This window comes from Magnolia sinica, chromosome 10, assembly GCF_029962835.1.
Source record: "Magnolia sinica isolate HGM2019 chromosome 10, MsV1, whole genome shotgun sequence".
Classification (NCBI taxonomy): domain Eukaryota; kingdom Viridiplantae; phylum Streptophyta; class Magnoliopsida; order Magnoliales; family Magnoliaceae; genus Magnolia; species Magnolia sinica.
The window spans coordinates 23367931-23387780 of NC_080582.1; the positions used below are offsets into that span (position 1 = coordinate 23367931).

At 39.2% G+C, this 19850-nt stretch overlaps 1 protein-coding gene across 5 annotated transcripts; it reads right to left on the reverse strand.

Moving 5' to 3' along the window:
- Positions 1 to 138: 138 nt before the first annotated feature.
- Positions 139 to 19764, reverse strand: LOC131258184 (uncharacterized). Of its 5 annotated transcripts, none has more exons than XM_058259307.1 (6): positions 18801 to 19345; positions 18268 to 18313; positions 17851 to 18169; positions 8998 to 9064; positions 7923 to 8168; positions 139 to 613 (listed from the first exon to the last, which is right to left on the reverse strand). In XM_058259307.1, exons 1-5 carry the CDS (start codon positions 19155 to 19157, stop codon positions 7992 to 7994), a joined length of 966 nt encoding a protein of 321 aa, XP_058115290.1. In that variant the 5' UTR covers positions 19158 to 19345; the 3' UTR covers positions 139 to 613; positions 7923 to 7991. The 5 variants fall into 5 exon arrangements, with proteins under 5 accessions (XP_058115290.1, XP_058115289.1, XP_058115288.1 ...); XM_058259306.1 differs by having other exon boundaries at positions 139 to 576; positions 7923 to 8171; positions 18801 to 19333; XM_058259305.1 differs by having other exon boundaries at positions 139 to 561; positions 7923 to 8171; positions 18801 to 19331.
- Between the last annotated feature and the right edge of the window lie 86 nt (positions 19765 to 19850).

Here is a 19850-nt window from a genome sequence, read left to right on the forward strand (position 1 = left end):
CACGGACCACCTGATGAACAGCTAAGATCTTGCACATGTGCACTGCACTGGCATGTGACCCCAAGTAACCTCTGCATTCCTCCACAACAGATTTCTTGAGAGGAATGGAAGATTTAAAAGAATAAATACATGAGCATGGAAATTCAATGTCTTAAAAAGTCCATATATATCTTCCTGGGTACAGACAATATTTACAGCTGCATCTCCTGATGCCAAAGCCTTGTAATTAACAAAAATAGCCATATAGCTCTGGCCCATCCACATCAGGTTTGCACATAACATCTTCAGTTTCACTTCTCCAAAATAGCTGAGAATTCATTCTAGTGGTAGTCTAAAGATATTTAGGTGCATTTTTTTCAGTCTCCCAGAACCAACACTCATGTGAAAACTCTGTAAATAAAGTCATTCTCGTGGTATGTGGGAAGCTAAAGCCCAGACATGGGCAGTTGGAGAGAGCTACCAGCACACCGGATGAATCGTCTGGTCCACATGATCAATGGCTCAATCTCGTCTTGATGAAAATATCCTCAGCAGTAGCATGTTTTGTTCAGGTAGACCAATCTGTGGGCCAAAGTGCTATGTATCAATATCGTACCATGCATCGCATAACGAACTGTAGTCAGAGGGAAGGATAGGGGAAATGTTAAGAAAATTGTGGAATTTTTCAATGCAACTTGAGAGATGTTAAAAGACATTGATTACACACTTAAAACATAAAGAAAAATAAACTAAGGTGTAGTAGTTTTCCATTTTTTTTAAGGGACAAAACTCGGCGTTATCTGCCATAAGTGATGCAATTACATCAAAATAATTAATATTTTTAATAACACAAATATGTAATGGTCTCCCCATTACATATTTATTGTATTAATGAGCATTATTAATATTCTCAATTTTTTTCAAAAATATTTTTAATTAATAAATATGTGCACTATTTTTTTAAAAATAAAAATATTCAATTATTTAAGATAATGATATGACTGCATCATTGTCATCATCATCGTCTAAAGCCTTATCCCAACTAATTGGGGTTGCAAAAAACTTGTTCATTCCACTCTATCAAGGACCATGTCCTTGGCAAAACCATTGGCCAGTCATCAAGTCTTTTCTTACTACCTCCCCCTAGACTTTTCTTAATAATTTATTCACTACATATATCTATTTAAGTATAAAAATATTTTAAATACATTTTAATTGAAAGATAATTTATTTTTTTTTCCAAAAAAGAGAGTAGTGAACATGATATGCCCCGTTACAAGGTCGTAAAGGCCATTACGTAAAGGCAACAGCGGCAACCGTTACATGCTATGGGGTTGTAATGGCCATAACAATCATTTTGGAGAAAAAAAAAAGGGGGGGACCCGTAACAACCTGTTACGCCCTCCATAAAGGCCGTAACGGCCCCATAACAGTCCGTTACGGAACCGGTGTAGGTTTTTTGGATTTTTTTCTTTAAAAAAGAAAAAAAGAAAAACTGTAATGGCCCGTTACAAGCCGTATCGTAAAGGTAATGGTGGTGGCCATTACGGCCGCCATTACCATTATGGAATACCTTGGTAATGAATCTGTATGACTCATCAACATATATCTTTTCTACACCAATATTATAATTTAAAGAATGAAAAGGGAGGAAATTCAGATTTCCCCAATTCCTCCATTTTCCTTATTCAAAATTGAAATTTCTTGCTTCAAATCCATGTCAATGCATGAAACTCATGCATATATATGGATTTACACTTCTTTTTTTCTTAATATATATTCAAAAAATGAATTTAAACAACTAAAATAAAATAAAAAAATCACCTATTGGGTTCTGACCAGATTCTGCTCTCGGATCATGATTTCTCCACCAAAATCATGTTATGATGAAAAACAACTCACCTGAGTGGAGTTCTCAAGACATGCCCAGAAACAATTTCCACCAAAAAATCTGACATTTTTCTTCAATTTCCCACAATATAAGTGTGTATCAGTTTGGACTTTTATAAAGGTGAGATGAACAATACATATGTTACATGCAATACGTGTGAGAAAGCATGTGATGCATGCAATACATTGACCAACTTGGGGGACTTCTGTGAATATACCTGAGTTTTGAATCACACCTGATATTGATAACATCAGTGGATATATCAGCCAATGTCATTGAAACATTGATCATGGGTTGACCATGCATGTAGTAGGGCTTAGCATTCTCTGCGAGTGTCACTTTTAGCCTTACAGGAGAAAGGTAGATGTTCCACCAAGGCATCCAAAACTAGGTCCACCCAATCTCCAGCATCCATGAGAGAACAGAATCCATTGTGGATTGACTGATTGGATCACCCTTTCAATCTGACCCATTGCACTACAAATGATGGTTGAAAGAAAAGAAACCTGGTTGGTTGCATGATACCACCGAGGTTAGGATCATTCAACTAGTATGAATTTTGCAATGTGACCAATTGACAGTGAGGCACACCAGATGGGAAAGTAGATAATTGGGCCATTCACCCACATGCAATGCTGATGGACAAACAGAATTTGCTGTCTTACTGGGATGGTAGATATAAAGAAGAGGAATTATAGGATCCTTGCAAATCTAAATGGGAATGGTGTCAAAATGACATTCCCCAAAAATCTCCCTAATCAAAGGTTCTAGGAAAATGGCCAAGGATTGGAGGTCATCATCCATTTGCTGCAGGTCCCACAAGACCCGCAGCCCGAATCGCTAAACCATGAAAATTGCTTGGCACAAAACGAGTGCACCATGAAATTATTCACTTTTTCATGCATCCACAGTATAAAATCCCTCTAAAAAACTTATCCAAGAATCCTGTTAACTATCTCAGTCAGTTAAGCTGTAGAGTATCCATGACTCAAGAGCCTTAATTTTGCAAACTGCCCCCAGCTCATTGATATAAAATGTTAATAGTGTTTTCTGTTACAGTTTTCGAAATGTAGCGTAATTTAAATAATTTTCAAAATTTCCAGATTTTAATTAATCCTAATTCTACGAATCCCCATCTAGATATCATCTAGTTTCTATAAAGAAAAAACCAAAATAAAGGCTACAATTTGGTTGTAGATTGCCGTCAGTCACTTTTGTGTAAATTGTTGCAGTCGATCCTTTAATCAAGAAGGCTTTCACCCAGATCTATCCTAGACAAGAGAGAAGAAGAGCCAACACCCCACTCCCTAGAGCAGGGCTAGGGCAGCACGCGAGAGCCGTCCAAAATGGACCCTGTGCGTGGATGTGTGGATGGAATCAAAGTAGAGAGAACATTGATTCTCTCTCTTCACTTTCTCTTTCTCGCTTTTCACTCTCAGTGCTCTATACCATGAGGTTGGAACATCAAGAGCTCTCTCTCCAATCCCCTCTAGCATAGGATCTGTTTATAAGAAGGAATTTGACTTACAGGGAGAGACACCAGTACAGTTCTCCACCACCATGTAGACTTTGGAATGCCCTATGCCCTATTGCATATAAAGTTTATAATCTTGCCTAACAATGTACCTAAATTGACCCAATCCCTCCACTTATCATCACCATCCACCCTTGATCTAATACCCATGCAAACCAAGTGGTGGACCATAAGATCTCAACTGTAGGAATTACCATAAAGTGCGATTAAACTTTTTAGTAGTTAAAACAAAATATCAATGGTTAAAAACATTTTAAAAACCATTTAAAACCTTTTTGAGTGCTGGCACCAATGAAAAACCACTCCATGGATGGTCCGATCTACCAAATCTTAGTCATAAGAATGTTCCTAGGTACAATGGATCCCTTATTGGATAATATGGTCATTAACCGTATCCTAATGCATGAACCCCACAACACCCACAAATGAGCCACTACAATTGACTCCCTAAGGTGGGCCAAAGTACATTACATCAGGAACTTGAACTCCAAATACGTCCTTACGTCTAAGGATTAGCCAAAGCTAGTACATACATGAGTCAATCTAGACCAAGCATAATGCGTCTCCCCAATCCAGAGACTTGAAGTGATCCTCCAATGCAACTATCCAACAGGTCTAATAACAAGATCCCATATCCAAGAATACTAACACTCCCAAGTGGGATAGGACAAAGACACCGACTCATCGTTAAACCCGATGGTAGAGACCTTCCATCCTGATTGACATTGGTTACCTCACACAGGATGACTGCATAAAACAACCATAGGTTCGTCCTAAAACGTGCTAGGTAGTTACGGAACACATCTCTCCCTTGACCAATGGTCGTCGTGCCCAAACTGAAGTTGCAAAGTATAATAGAAGAAACCCACTCCATTAACCCATCCATATACACATGATTAGGATGTACCCACACATTAGCTATGAAATTAATACCACGTCCACATAGGAACCATGGTCACCATGATCTATGATCAAGATCATCAATTCAATGGATAAGATCATCAAATTGGCTTTTCAAGGCACAACAAACATTTTCCTTGCATCCGACTCTGGTTCATCAACATGATGATGTCGGTATGAGTTTGATCCACTTCAATTGTCTCATTTACAGTTTCATGAAATGTATGCTCTTTACATCATAGTTCAAAACCCAAAAAACTCGACTCGACTCAATATTTAATAATTATGATCTACAAATATTAGTAATAGTAACATATATTTAACATAGATTAGAATTTCTACTTATAATATAAAATAGAAAAATTGCTTGCTTGAAGATGCACTGATTAAGTGCGTCTCTTCCTTTACGTAAGGTTGAGGGTTTGATTCCATCCCTCGCATCTTCACATTTTATTACACGGACTCACTAAGTAACTCGATTTGAGTCACCACGAGTGATGTTGATTTAACGAAGTGGTTGAGTCGACTCAACAAATCTTCTCGAGTCCCGATTGAGTCCAATATAATTCTAACTTTCCCAACGATTTGACTCAAAATCTCGCTAGTTCGAGTTGACTCAGCCAAGTTTCATGTCAACCTAGCGAGTCCTACAATAATGTCACTCATAGCTACACCATTAACGATCAATGCATTTGTGAAGTATGAATGTATTATGAGACATTATTTTAGGAGGCAATATATCATGCTCCCTGCGTCAACATTACAGCGAGTTTTCAGCAATCCAAGACTTTGATGTAATTGGCCCCACAGTGGATGGAAATCTCATTGATGGAAAAATCCTAACCAAGGCATTCAATAACAGTAATGGAGGACATAACAGCCAGCCTTATGGTTGTAACGGTACCTAACGTAACGGCCATTATGGCCCTGTAACAATCAACATTTTTAAAGAAAGAAAATGCATCGACCCCATATGAGCCCTTCATGGTCTTGTAATGGTGTTATTGGGCCTTCAGAATGGCCATTACAGCCCCATATCGCATAATGGCTCCCACCATTCCCATTACATAATGGCCTTTTACTACCATAATCCTAACCCTTCAATAGGTGGCCGACAAATCAATTAGTGAAAAAATACAACAACGGTTCAAAACAAACAAAAGAAAAGGCCAAAGATTCAATCACTAGGAACTTATGATTTTAGTGTCTGGGTGATCATCCATGTTGGCACCATGATATCAACAGCATGGATCATTGAACCATGGTTTCCACTGGTACAAACTTAAATCATGAGCATACTACAGAAACTCACAGGCCGAGCATTATATAATAGCTCGTGTATGACTTTTAAGATAGATTTGTCATTTGAAGAGACTAGAACCATAGAAATCCTCTTCTATAAAAAGATCTAGAGATCTCATACTTGTGTAGCACTTCATGAGCAGATCAGCCTAACTCTGGGGCAAGAGCATCTACTGATACAGGACATGAAAATTAAATATGATATGCAAGATTTTAAATATGATATGCAAGATTTCAGGCTTTAGATCATACTAATTTAGAAACAATCACATAAAAATTTCACATCCCACACAAAAGTTCCAGCACTCAAAAAACAAAGGGAATCTTATGCGGATCCAAGCCTACACATGCTAGGGCCGGCTCAATCAAAATTATAGACCAAATGAGAATCAAAGGAAAGTAAATTCATCCACACATGCACAGAAATAATTCCCCCAATCCAAGGGATTCAGAAATTTCAATTCGGGGAACCCTAAGGTAAGAAATGGCATAAAATTGGGGATTTGAATAATTTAGGGTTAGGTTTAGGGATTTTGGGTGAAAGAGGAGTGAAAGAGAGGAGAAAGACGAACCAGAGAAGTACCGCACGTGTGGACAGCAGCAACGGCCCAAAAGCACGTGCGTGTGATCCCTGTCGCACATGTGTGGGGCCCACTATTTACAAAAAGGTCACCTTGGCCCCAGTCATACAGGGATGGACTCCAAAACTCCCAAATATCAACTCGATCCGACGCATGATTTGTGCATGGTGCTCCGCCGAAGTTTCAGCCCTCTTGCAAGGCCATATTTTGGAAATCTACTGTAGAAAGAAAAACGCCGGCAAATATTGATGGATTTGCACATGGAATGCTTTTAGGAGGAGAAATATGGATGGAAGAAGATGAGGGCGAATCGGGATAGGTGTGGCTTCGCACCACGGTAGTCAGCCCTTCGAGGAAGGGAGGGTTTCACACCCAATTGAATCTCCAGAACTCAGAAATTTAAAGGAGAAGAAAAATGCAGTAATTTTATTAATCTTCATTGATTTAAAAAGACTACAAGGGGTGCCTATTTATAATAAAACCTTATATCCCAATGCGTAACCTATTACTTGGCGACGAAGTAATAATCAAAGCAATCTAAACCGTCCATGATACTCCTAATAACAATAATAAGCAAAATCCAAAGTACTAAATTAATTGAAATAGTGGGCAATGATCATGAGAACCCATGGTGGGATTCATATGACTATCAGGTCCACTCCAATTAACCAAAATGCAGCCCTCTAACTAGGAGGCCCTCCCTGGACGTCGTCATTGATCCAGATCGATGGTGGGGCCCTCCTCCTCCTTGCATACGTGCGTAGGGGGGGCATGCGTGTGCACGTGATGTCCCCATCATCTACACAATGAGGTCCATCGTATAGACAGATTGAATCTCACGCATGAGTCACATTAGCACGTAAGGTGTGTGGATATCCACCATTGAATTGGATTGCAATAACTGCTCTCATGAAGTGGAAATTACCGAAAAGTAATGACTTCTCACACACAGAACTAGGCTCCAAGTTGGAGACGAAAGTAATGCTACTACAATTAGGGGTGCAACTCAGGCAGGTTAGGTGACCTAGAAGCCAAGCCAAGCCCAACCTCAAGAGGACCGAACCCGCAACCCAACCCGACCGAAATTCCAACCGAGCATCCGCAACCCAAAGTCCTCCATACTTGACCTATAGCTGCACAAAGCGTGAGGCAAAGCAACAACGAATTCAAATGCAGGAGTGGGGAAGCGTCTCTTTCAAAATGTAAACAAATAAAATAGGTGGAAGCAGGAACAACAACGAGAGTCCAGAATGGGGATTTGAAGCGCGAGTGAGTGGCACCTAATCAGAAGGATCATGCAACTAAGACCTGACCCAAACCAATCGGTTTCAAACCAACCTGACCAAAATGACCAAACCTGAACTGAATTTGCTTAATCGAACCCAACCTGAATTTGAATCAGGTTAGAGATTTCCAACCCTAACCCAACCAAGAACCTTAACAACACAACAAGACCCGACCCAAACTCGAATTGCATCAATCATGTTCAGGTTGACCCAAACTCAAGTTGCAGGCCTAACTGCAATTTGAGAGCTACTAATAAATTTGTAATGAATACTCGGGGATATCACTAATTTTGGTTACTACCTCTTACTAAACCAAGCGATCGCAATTGAATTCACTTGTTCATCCAAAGGCAACCTTAAGTGAATTCTCGAATGAAGATGGTCAGGCAATTCAAATGTAACAATAAAATCATATGCAAAAAACACTATGAATAAGAATCAAGAAATACCTGTAGTCAGAATTGGTTGCACATACAAAAATAAGATCTCAGGACTTCTTTCACCACTCCCACTGATCTCTAGGCTGATTGCAAGATCTTTCTCTCTTCCAGTGTGAGTCTTTTGTGGAGGCCCTGTAGATGCTGACAGAACTCCATGAACAATTCACTTAACTGCTTCCCCTTCTCATACTCAATAGTTCCCTTATGCACAACCTTTATTTTGTCAGCATGGTCTTCATTTTTGTTCTGTGGTTTCTTCTGCATGTACCACACAAGATTTAGTCATGATTTCATCAATAGTAGACCATTAATGCTGACCAGTCAAAGGTTCCAAGTCTGACTAATCATAAGTGGACTTCGGGCCTTAATTTTTAGGGCCTTGGGTGGGGGCTAGTCCTGAATTTCATGCCTAATTGGCAGATGTGTGGATCCAGGCCAAATTTTGAAAACCATTTTCAATTGACGCCCACTCTAGTCCAGGCCCACGCCTACTTATGATAGATTTAGGTCAGCCAAGGCCCTAAATTCAGGTCCAGTTAATAGTGGGCATGGCCCAAATTTGACTCTTAGGCCTGATTAGTAAATTATTTGATCTAGCTTCGCATTACAAATCCGAGGATAGACCAACAATATTGTGCTTTAATTTCAATTAGAGGATGGACAGTTGAGATAAAAGCTCATATGCTGACACCAGGCAGGGATCAAAAGCATGTCTAACTCCGACTCCACTCACCTCAAAAGAGTAGAAGAAGAAGAAGAATAAGAATGCTGACACCAGGCAGGGATCAAAAGCATGTCTAACTCCAACTCCAACTCCACTCACCTCAAAGAAGAGGGGGGGCATGAACTAACCACAGTTGTAGCATTGGATGGACACCAAGTGGTTGATATTATACCTCTAGGACCAGAACTAATTGTTTCAGAGGGTGAATCTATCAAGCTTGATCAACCATTAATGTGTAATCCCAATGTGGGTAGATTTGATCAGGGAGATGCAGAAAGTTTTTTTTTTTTTTTTTCCTTTTGGTTTTGTTTTTTATACCTACAAATAGTTTTATATCAGAATGCAACCATGAAAACTAACCTTGGGTTGGTGCATCAAGCCTTCAAATTTGCCTAGTCTCCATTCCTTCTCAACTATCACCCATGGTCTACAAACAATGAAAACAAGTTGTTTTTACAATCAAAATATGAACATTAAAAACTTGTAAACATTTTTTTAAGGCACTTGTAGTTGCCAAATTGCAAATGAGATACAAAACGCTACTTAATGTTACAGGTACATTTGGAAATTGATGGGAATTTTCAAAACCAAACACAGTTTTGGGATTATCTATCAAAATATGGACCTACCTTCAAAGTTGTTTTCAAACTACTACTTTTTATAAATTGAAAAAGCATTTCTGACCAAAACTTTACGATTGGCATAGTGGCTAAGAAAGGGGTTTTTACTACCAAAGATCATTCAGGTCTTAGACTCTCAATGGGTTATAGTGCTGCTCGGGAACCTTTGGCGCACTTTGCACTTGGTTTACAAATTCCAACAACCTTTCTCTCATTGAAAGTTTTGTTTTCAAATGCCCCAATTTTGCTCACATTTCCTGATGCCATTTTCATTGTTTTGAGGCTCTTCTTTTGTCCATGTAGAAATATAATAGTCATATCATTTTCTAATCTCGTTCGTTGTTAGAAGTGTTTGGGTCAATTAACCAACACTGCTTGCTAAAGATCAATGACCAAGATGGGCTCTAGCGTTTCATGGGTATGAATTTCTAGTGACCCAAATTGCGTACTCGAAATTTCACCCACGGTGGAGGCTAACAGCGTGGGAACCAATGGTAGTGGGAATATTTTCCATCAAACTAATATTTCATTTCCATTGCAAATACTAGTCATGTAAGCTAGGGTGTGGGACCACATTTGAGCTGAAAGTTTAGGGGTTTGATAGATCTTGATTTTAGACGATTTGTCATTATTTTTTGAAAATTTTTAAGACCTTTTTTATGGTGTTTTGGCCAAAATAGAGAGATTCGACAACCGGGCCCCAATCAGATTTTCTTCGATTTATCTCAAATCGGTTAGTTTTTCTCCAGTTTATTTTCTCAAGATGGATTGAAATCTTCCTCCCAAGCTAATCTGGAGGAGGTTTTAGTTAGGATTGATGTTTGAGTGGGTTTTACCCCCAAATAGACATGCGGCCATGCCGTTTTTGGCTTGTTTGAGTCAAATCTGACTGCATTGTGTGTTGGTTTAGAGGATTGTTTTTTGTTTGGGGTTTGTTTTCCATTTCCTTAAAGGATTGAGTGAGACGGAGTTAGTTAAAGAGTTTTTAAAAAAAATAAAATTTGGAGCCCTCCTATGGATGACAATGAGCTCTCGTCTTTTGGCATGGGCTCTCCTAAATCCAACCCCCTGCAGATCACTTCCATTAAGTTGAATGGTGACAACTATCTTCAATGGCCGCAATCTGTAAAAGTGTTCTTGGGAGCCCGTGAGAAACTGTCGTATATTTTGGATGATCCTCCAAGCTCTACAGATGCCACCTACAAGTATTGGACAAATGAGAACAATAAAGTTATTGCATGTTTGTTGAATAGTATGGATTCTTCAGTTAGTCACTCAGTGAAGTTTTTATACTCAGCTAAAGACATTTGCGATACACTTCATGATTTGTTCTCCGAGTCTCAAAAATTTTCACAGGTATTCCAACTTATTCAAGAAATTGGTCGATTCCAACGAGACTCAAAATCATTAAAAGATTATTATTCGACACTTCGAGGCATGTGGGATGACCTGGAACTGTATCAACCTCTTCCTTCCAAATGTAAATGCGGTCATGAACATGCACGTAAGTAGCGGGATGACACTCGCATCATGCAGTTCCTAGTCGGGTTGAACTCTGATTACCTCAATGTTCGAAGTCCGGTTGTTGTGAAGGATCCTCTTCTCCCGTTGACGACATTCTATGCCATGTGTCAGCGCTCTACTATCTCCGCTCTTCCTTCACATCATTTATGCCACCAGAGCGTTTGGTGCACCTTGTTAGTGATCAATCTTCTCTTCTTCCTGGCCTTCGGTCATCATCTTTGAGTTCGTGGTTGAGGCTACGAGGGAGATCACAGTAGAGGCGGTTGTAATCTTCATGGTTGTGATGGACATGAATGAGGAGGTGATGGTTCCTGCATTTATTCACATCATAGTGGAACCAATCACACTATTGACTATTGTTGACAGCTCCATGGTCGTCCAATGTGTACCGCCACTTCTGTTACTATCATAACTGCTCCTGAGGGACAACCTTCCACCCTTGCATTTGAGTAGCCTTCCTCAGGGGAGTTTCTTATCATTTCTCGAGCTACATATGATGCACTGATGTGGCTTCATGTTCATGCTGTTGTTGAGCCTTCTCATGCAGCTTCAGCTCAGTCAAGTACCACTCTTCTTGCATCTTCCTCTCCTACCTCTTGGGCCATAAACTCTAGAGCATACTCCCACATGACCGGTGAGTCACAACTTTTTTCCTCTTATTCTCCTTCTCACCACTCTCAGTATGTCATTATTGCAAATGGAACCCAAACTCCCATTTGTGGAATTGGTTCCATCTCTCTATCCTTCCTTACCATTGTCCCCAATCTTGCATGTGCCTCATTTTCCATTAAACTTATTATATGTTAGCTCTCTTAGTAAATCATTGAATTGTTCCATTACCTTCTTCCATTCTCATTGTCTTTTTTAGGATCTACAGACGAAGAGAATGATTGGTGGGGGCATGAGTGAGGAGGCGTTTATCATCTCAATAATACACCTGTTATCGCTTCTACTACCCTTTCTCTAGATCGAGAGTCCATAACACGATGGTACTATCACTTAAGCCATCCATCATTAGCTAGATTGAGACTTTTATTTCCCTCCTTTGTCACTAAACCTTTATGTTGTGATATTTGTGAATTGTCTAAACATCATCGCACTATGTTTTCTCATAGCTCTCCTGAGAGGAAACCTCACCCTTTTGAACTGGTACACTCGGATGTCTTGGGACCAGCCCTAGTTACTTCCACTTTTGGATTTAAATATTTTGCCATCTTTATTGATGATTATTCACGCATGACTTGGGTTTATCTTTTAAAACCTAAGAGTTAAGTGTCTGATGAGTTTAATGTGTTTTATCATGAAGTGTGCACTCAATTTCAAAGCTCAATCAAAACCCTCCATTCTGATACATGTCCACTGCTTTTGTGTCCTTCTTGCAAGAGCATGATATTTTCTCTCAGACATCGTGTGTTCGCACACCTCAACAAAATAATATCACAGAACGAAAGAATTGTCATCTTCTTGAAGTTGCTCGTACTCTTCTACTTGGTATGCATTTACCTAAACATTTTTTGGGTGATGCTCTTCTAACTGCCACTTTCCTTATTAATCGTATACCCTCACGTATCTTGTCTTATAAATCTTCATTTACTATATTGTATTCTCATAACAATCCATTTCCTCTACCTCCTAAAGTTTTGTTACATATGCTTCGTTCAAATTATGGATGGTAGTAATGATAAGCTTAGCCTTAGGGCAACTACATGTATCTTCTTAGGGTACACTCTTTGTCGGAAAGGATATAAGTGTTATGACCCCTCGACTCATAAGAAATATGTCTCTACTGATGTTCTTTGAGGATGTTTCATTTTTCTCAGCTCAAGGTCGATCCCTCTGTGATCCCCTTGCGAGTCAGGTGGAACATAACAGTTATTCTCTTCCTCTTACCACTAGTGATTATGGGGAGACATCTCCCCACCGTTCCACATCCTATAGGTGATTTGAGTGACCCTAAGCCTCTGCAAGTGCATCATCGTTAAGATAAATCTTCACACACTCAGTCGTCCACCCTTCCACCCACTTTGGATGTTGGCTCAAGTGATTCTCCTACCTTGAGTCTGGATCTCCCCATTGCCTTGCGCAAAGGGTCAAGATATTATACTCGGCACCCCATTAGCAATTTCATTTCATATGTTCATTTTTCACCGTCCTTTCAATCATTTGCAGCTTCCATTTCGTCACAGACTATTCCTCAATCTTTCTCGCATGCTCTTCCAAGTCCTGACTGGACAAAGGCGATGATGGAAAAAATGTCTGCTCTTGAGAAGATTCATACTTGGGAGCTAGTTTCTCTTCCTCCGGGGCACGAACATGTTGGATGTCGATGGGCTTACAAGAACAAGTTCCTTCCAAATGGCTCCATTGATCATTATAAAGCCTGGCTTGTTGCTAGGGGCTACACGCAGACTCATGGCATGGATTACTTCAAGACATTCTCTCCGGTGGCTAAGCTTAACTCTATTCATATTATGATCTCCTTGACCGTCAATCGATCATGGCCCTTGTTTCAACTCGATGTTAAGAATGCATTTCTTCATGGGGATCTCGCAGAGGAAGTTTACATGCATCAACCCCCTGGTTTTGTTGCTTCTCACAATCTTACACTTGTACGTCAGTTGAAGAATGCTCTTTATGGACTCAAACCGTCCCCGCGTGCATGGTTTGTAAAATTTAATCAGGCTCTAATAAAATTTGGCTTTATTTATAGTCATGACGACCATTCCTCTTTATATGTCATCGATCGACAGGCATCATGGTTCTCGTTGTGTATGTGGATGATATTTTACTGTCCAGCAGTGATTCGATTGGAATGGGGGATGTCAAAGAATTTTTAAAGACCAAGTTTGAGGGTCCTCTTCACTACTTCCTAGGAATTAAGGTTGGTCGCTCCACATCTAGGGTAGTCTTGTCATAACGAAAATATGCTCTTGATCTTCTCAAGGAGATGAGCATGTTAGGATGCAAACTTGCTACCACCCCTATGGATACTTCACAGAAGCTTCAGCCAGATGATGGTACTCTCCTTTCTAATCCTGGGATGTATCGACACCTTATAGGTTGGCTCATTTACTTGACTATTACTCAACCAAATCTTTCCTTTGCGGTGGGCGTTGTTAGCCGATTCATGAAAGCTGCCCGTTCTTCGCAACTCATGACTATTCTACTGCATACTCTGGAATCTTAAATCAGCCTCAGGTCTTGGCCTCCGCTTTCAGTCTCATGGTCATCTTCATCTTTCTGGCTATTTCGATGCCGATTGTTCAGGTAGTATCTATAATCATCGCTCTATGTTCGGCTTATGTACCTTCTTAGGTGGCAATCTTGTCACATGGAAGAGTAAAAAGCAACCGGTTGTTGCTCGGTCCTCGATTGAAGCAGAATATTGTGATATGGCTCATGCGACGTGTGAGCTCATAACCCTGTTTTCCATGAGCACACCAAACATAGAGGTTGACTGTCACTTTATTCGGGAGAAAGTTGCCTCTAAGGAAATATCACCCCTTTTGTTCGATCCAGGGATCAACTTGTTGATGTTCTTACAAAGTGTTTAAGTCGAGATGCTCTTCATTGTGTTCGTGACAAGTTGGGCATGATCAACATCTATGTTCCAACTTGAGGGGGAGTCTAAAGAGTGTTAGTGTATAGTGTGTGTGTGTGTGTGTGTGTGTGTGTGTGTGTGTATTAAGTGGCTCATTTAATGGTAAGTGCATGTGCACAACATTTTCCCAAAACTCCCTTCTCTTCTTCTCTCTCACTCTTCTCCACACCCTAGTCATCAAATCATCTCCTACTTTCATACTCTCTCTCTGGACATCATGAAGAATGCTCCTTTGCCGACAGGCAACAGGTACTAACAGTGTTCTTACTCGTTTGCCTACTTATACTAATCCATATTTAGACTCTTCCTTAGATGTACCTATTACTGATAAAAAATTGAAAAGACTGTGTACTTTCTCATCACATTCAATGTTTTCTCTCCCATCACTCTGTCTCCTCAACACAGGTCATTTGTTTCTACTCTTGAGTGTTCTTCCTCCACTTCCTAAAGATATTAAGGAAATTCTTATTTCTCCTCTACGGCAACATGCTATGAAGGAAAATATGGTAGGTTTTGAAAAAGAATAAAAATCATGCATGTGAGATAACTGAGTTACCAGTTGGGAAGAATCTTGTGACTTGTCGTTGGGTATATACTCTAAGGTAAAATCCTAATGGCAGTAAAGCTCGACATAAAGCCTGCGTTATAGCTAAGAGATTTATACAACTTTAGATGAGGATTACTCTGAGACATTTACTCATGTTGCTAAGATGAACTTTGCATGTGTGATCATTTCTCTTCCTAACAATCTACATTGGCCCCCATATCAGTTAGATATTAAGAATGTTATTTTAAATTGTTATTTTACTAAAGAGATCTATATGCTTCCTTCTCTTGGATTTGCTCGAAAGCGAAAGTAAATAACGGTATGTCATCTTAAAAAGGTAATATATGGATTGAAGCAGGCCCCTCGAACTTAGTTTGAGAAGTTTAATGGGGCCTTGATTCGCGTTGGATACATTCGTATTCACTCTGATCATTTTGTTTTTTGAAGTATGTGCAAAGGACCATTTTTAAGAGGCATGTGTAGATGATATCTTTGTTATAGGATATGTTGATGTATTTCTAAGGTAAAATTATATCTGAGCAAGGTGTTTGACATCAAAGATTTAAAACCACTCAAATCTTTTCTTAGAAATGAAGTCTTTCATTCTAAGAAGGGCATTAGTTTTGTTTTAATGAAAATATGCAATTGATTTGTTAACTTCAACTGGTAATCTTGGTGTCAAACCTATTAATTCCCCATTGAAAGTTAATAAGAAGCTCAGAACAAATTATGGGAACTTCTTGATGATCCTCGCATGTACCAGCGGTTGGTTGAAAGATTGATATATTTGACGATTACTCGCTCAGATCTATCTCATGTAGTGAGTTTGATTAGTTAGTTCATGCAAGCTCCCCGTTATGGTCACCTTGAAGCAGTTCATTGCATTATGCACTTCATTAAAACATCTCCGACACGTGGCATCTTATTTAGTTGTCATAATAATCTTGATATTGAAGGATACTCTTATGTAGATTGGGCAAGTTCACAAGATGATTGACGATCTACAATAGGCTATTATACTTTTTTCCTCGGTAATTTAGTTACCTAGAACACTAAGAAGCAAATAGTTGTTGTTTGATTTAGTGTTAAGGCAAAGTACCGTGCTATAGCAAATATGTTACATGAAATTATGTGGTTGAAAAGCTTTGTTATTGAAATGGGATTTCCTATGGAGACACATAAGCCAATATATTGCAACAATTAAGATGTCATTCACATAACTTCTAATCCAGTTTTTTATGAGCGAAAAAAACATATTGACGCTAATTGTCACTTTATTCATAAGAAGGTTGTTGTTGACATTATTTCAACTCCTTTTGTTCCATCCTCTACACAAATGGCAGATATCTTCACTAAGGCTCTTATTGTTGAAGTTAGACCAAGTGTTCTTGGCAAGCTAGGCATGATCGATATCTATGCCTTAGCATGAGGAGAGTATAGGTGTGTGTGCATGTGGGCCCTATTAAGCCTATGAGCTATCTGCTATAGTCCTTGTCTTTTAGGCTGTAATAGTTTATTTCTTATTTCCTTATTTGCCCTCTCGTCTCTCTTTAACCTCTCATCTTAAGGGCATAGATGTAATTGTACCACGGACGTCCAACCCTAGGTACTCTTTTCTTCTCTCTCAAATTCTTTTCTTCTTTAAGAAAGAAAAAGCCAGAAAACCCTCATTCTCTTTTTCTTTCACAAATACCATCTCCTTTTGGTTCCATAAGAATTGCCCTAATTACCTTCTTTAAAAGAGTAAGCGTGTCTCTATTCTCTGTAGTCATAATATCATGGGTTAAATCACGTAAAGAGGTGTGTCTGTGCATGAGTTTTATAGTCATATAGAGTACAACACTCATGACTACAGAAACTCATGGGTGCAAACATAACGCATATACCTATGTACACTCCCATGCATGTTATAACCGAACTTGGAGCATTTAATTGCATTAGCCCTTGAGAGAAAATCTTATAAAAGCCTAATAGTCATCTCCATATTGAAAGGTTACTGGGCTGCAGATTGGGCTAGATCTCCATCTGAAATGTGATCTAAAATTCAATGCGGTACATTTGTGGGTGGAATTAGCCACATGGAAAAGTAAAAAAAGATAAGTATTGTGGAGTGGTCTTATGCAGAAGAAAAGTACAAGACGTCAAGGCCATGGCACTATTTGTGAGCTAGAGTGGTTGAGAATCATGTGGCATCAAATATTTCCAGTATAAGTGAAAGAAACAACCATAACGAGGTTGACTTTCACTTCATCAGTAAGGTCTCCAACAACAAAATTTCGACTCATATCTTAAATCTCAAGATCAACTTGTAGATATGTTCACCAAAGAACTTGGATGCAAATCAATTTAATCAAGTTTACTACAAGCAGGACATCAATGATATCTACACACCAGCTTTAGCGTAAGTGTTAAAGTTGATGTATTATGGGTCATACAGCTATATGACAAGTTTGGTGAGCAATGTGGAACATATGGTCCACACTATGTATACCCGAGCATTTTGTATTATGGGGGAAGTTCTGCCATTATGTATTTTATTAATAAAGCATGGGAGTGGGAGCATGTGACCTAACTAATCACACTTTCCCTTCTTTTCGTCTCACTTTCTTCCTTTCTCTTCCCTTTCTCTATGCCATGATCTCTATAGACTACTAGCAATTGACCATTTCCATTGGATGGCTAGGATCATCTGATAAGGGAGGTATATAGTATGCTTCATTCGGTCATGGACCCAGCCAAATCAGCAACTTATTACCCCACAAGGTGAGTCCCACTTGTACCATTACATAAAAAATAAAAATAAAAAAATTTTGCTGTTTCCTTCAACCCAATCATATAAATTTGCTGTTTCCTTCAACCAAATCATATAGTAACTCATTATTAATACTGCAAAGGAAACCTTAGGCAGAACAAGATAATACCTTCCTCTTGAGGACATGATGAGATGAGCGGGATTGTGTAAAAACCTAGATAACTTCTCAAGCTTCTCTTGACCATCCAAAAAGATAGTTCCCCGTGTATATGATTCTGATAATAAGCTGGGGGTTACATAGGCGTGTGATGAAACAGAAGTTTGTTGATATATGAAATCCACAATGACCGACGATGGTAAATCTGTTTCCATGTTCTCAATCAAGATATAATGGTAATTTCTGGTTTCCTTGAGACTCTTTGTAAAAAAATATTCACCACCTCCCAAGTCCATATCCTGTCCAATCTTTTTCCGAACATTCCTATACCCTGCATTGTGAAAATTTAAACAGAAAAAAAAAGGGCGCGTTAGGACAGATCTCGCCTTCTTGTACTTGAGACAAATTTAACTGCAAATAGAAGATAACCTTTAAATGTTTGCGTTACATGGCCCTGCCTAGGATTCTTCTTTTCCTACAAAGACATAAGAGACCGCATGAGGCAATTATCAGTTGATCGCATGAAGAAACTCCAGAAACTGAATACTCAAGCTGCTAGACAAAGACAACCATATGATGTGCCATTTAATTCTAGAGGACTAGACAACTATGTGTTATCTCCCGCCATTTTCTAAATGGTGGTGACTCATCCAACATACATGCAGTGCATGTGCAAGTCAATACCAACCATCCAAATCATATGCCCCACTGTGCATGGACCATATCCAGTATCTTGACAATTTAGTATCAGGCTTACAATTTGGACAGTGACCATTCTCTTGTAACTCTTCATTTGAGGCCACCAATTGGATAGCGAGGATCACTTGATTAGTAAGTCGTCCCCAGTTAAGAAATGGTGCAAAACCAAGTATTCCCATCTTATTTCCAGATATATCTACGTTATTCTGGAAAAATGCAGAAGAATAAGTCCATGATTGTGTGGAAATTCTAGAGAAACCTACCTTAGAATTGAATGTTTGAGGTTTGTAAGGCATGTTGGGCTCACATTTGACAGCAGATCCACAGGTTTCATTAAAACATGCAGCACATGCATTTGCTGAAATTTCATGTTCAGTGACGAAAGAAGCACGATGTGAACCCAATTCAAGTTTCTTTCTTGATATTTCCAAAAAGAAATCCAGATTTGGATCATTTTGTGCACTTCCAGGCTGTATTAGGCAAATGTGTTCAATACTCGTTAATGTCTTTGTCCCCGCAATTGGACCATGTTGCCAGAAAAGAACAAACTCGCACAAACACTGTTCTTCTCCTTTGTCAAATGTATGTTCTGAATAGTATACCTGAGATAACAGACCCATCAGAACAGTTGAATATCCAGCACAGAGAAGCTAGATATGGCCACCATATACAGAAGAATTCTTCTAAGCCCACATGCACCAGTACACATGCCCACACATGTCAACAAGGCAAATGTGGCATGGGAGTGTTCAGGAGGTGGGCCAACCATATAGATGACCTTGACCAGAAATCAGATCTGCCAACTCATCTGGTGGGCCTCATCTGTACATTGACTGTGGAGAGTTGGCTCATTTTTTTTCTAAATATGTCCCTTGTCTTCATAAACATGAGGCTCACCTGATGAGCTGACTGGCCTTATTTTTCACGCCAGGTCATCCACACATTTCAGCCCATCTGATCAACAGATTGTATGTCTGCCAAACATTCCAGAGCCACAAATAGAGGCACATGTGGGCTTAGCAAGGTTCTCTAAATAAAGACTTTTACGCCTATCAGAATCATCCAGTAATGTCCAGAAAGATGACAAAGAAAATTGAAAAGCACTCAACTTTGCCAAGCCAAGCCAATTATCAATGTAGCAGAATGAAGGATGTGTTTGTAGAGGGAGAAGGCAGCCATTTTCAAAAAATTGGAAGTGCATGTGCATGTGTTAATAGTTTTTGTGACCATTTTTTAATGTTTACAAGGAGGTTGACCATTAATGTTGTTATAAAAAATTTTAAGAAAAAAAGAAAAAAAAACTTTCTCCACCA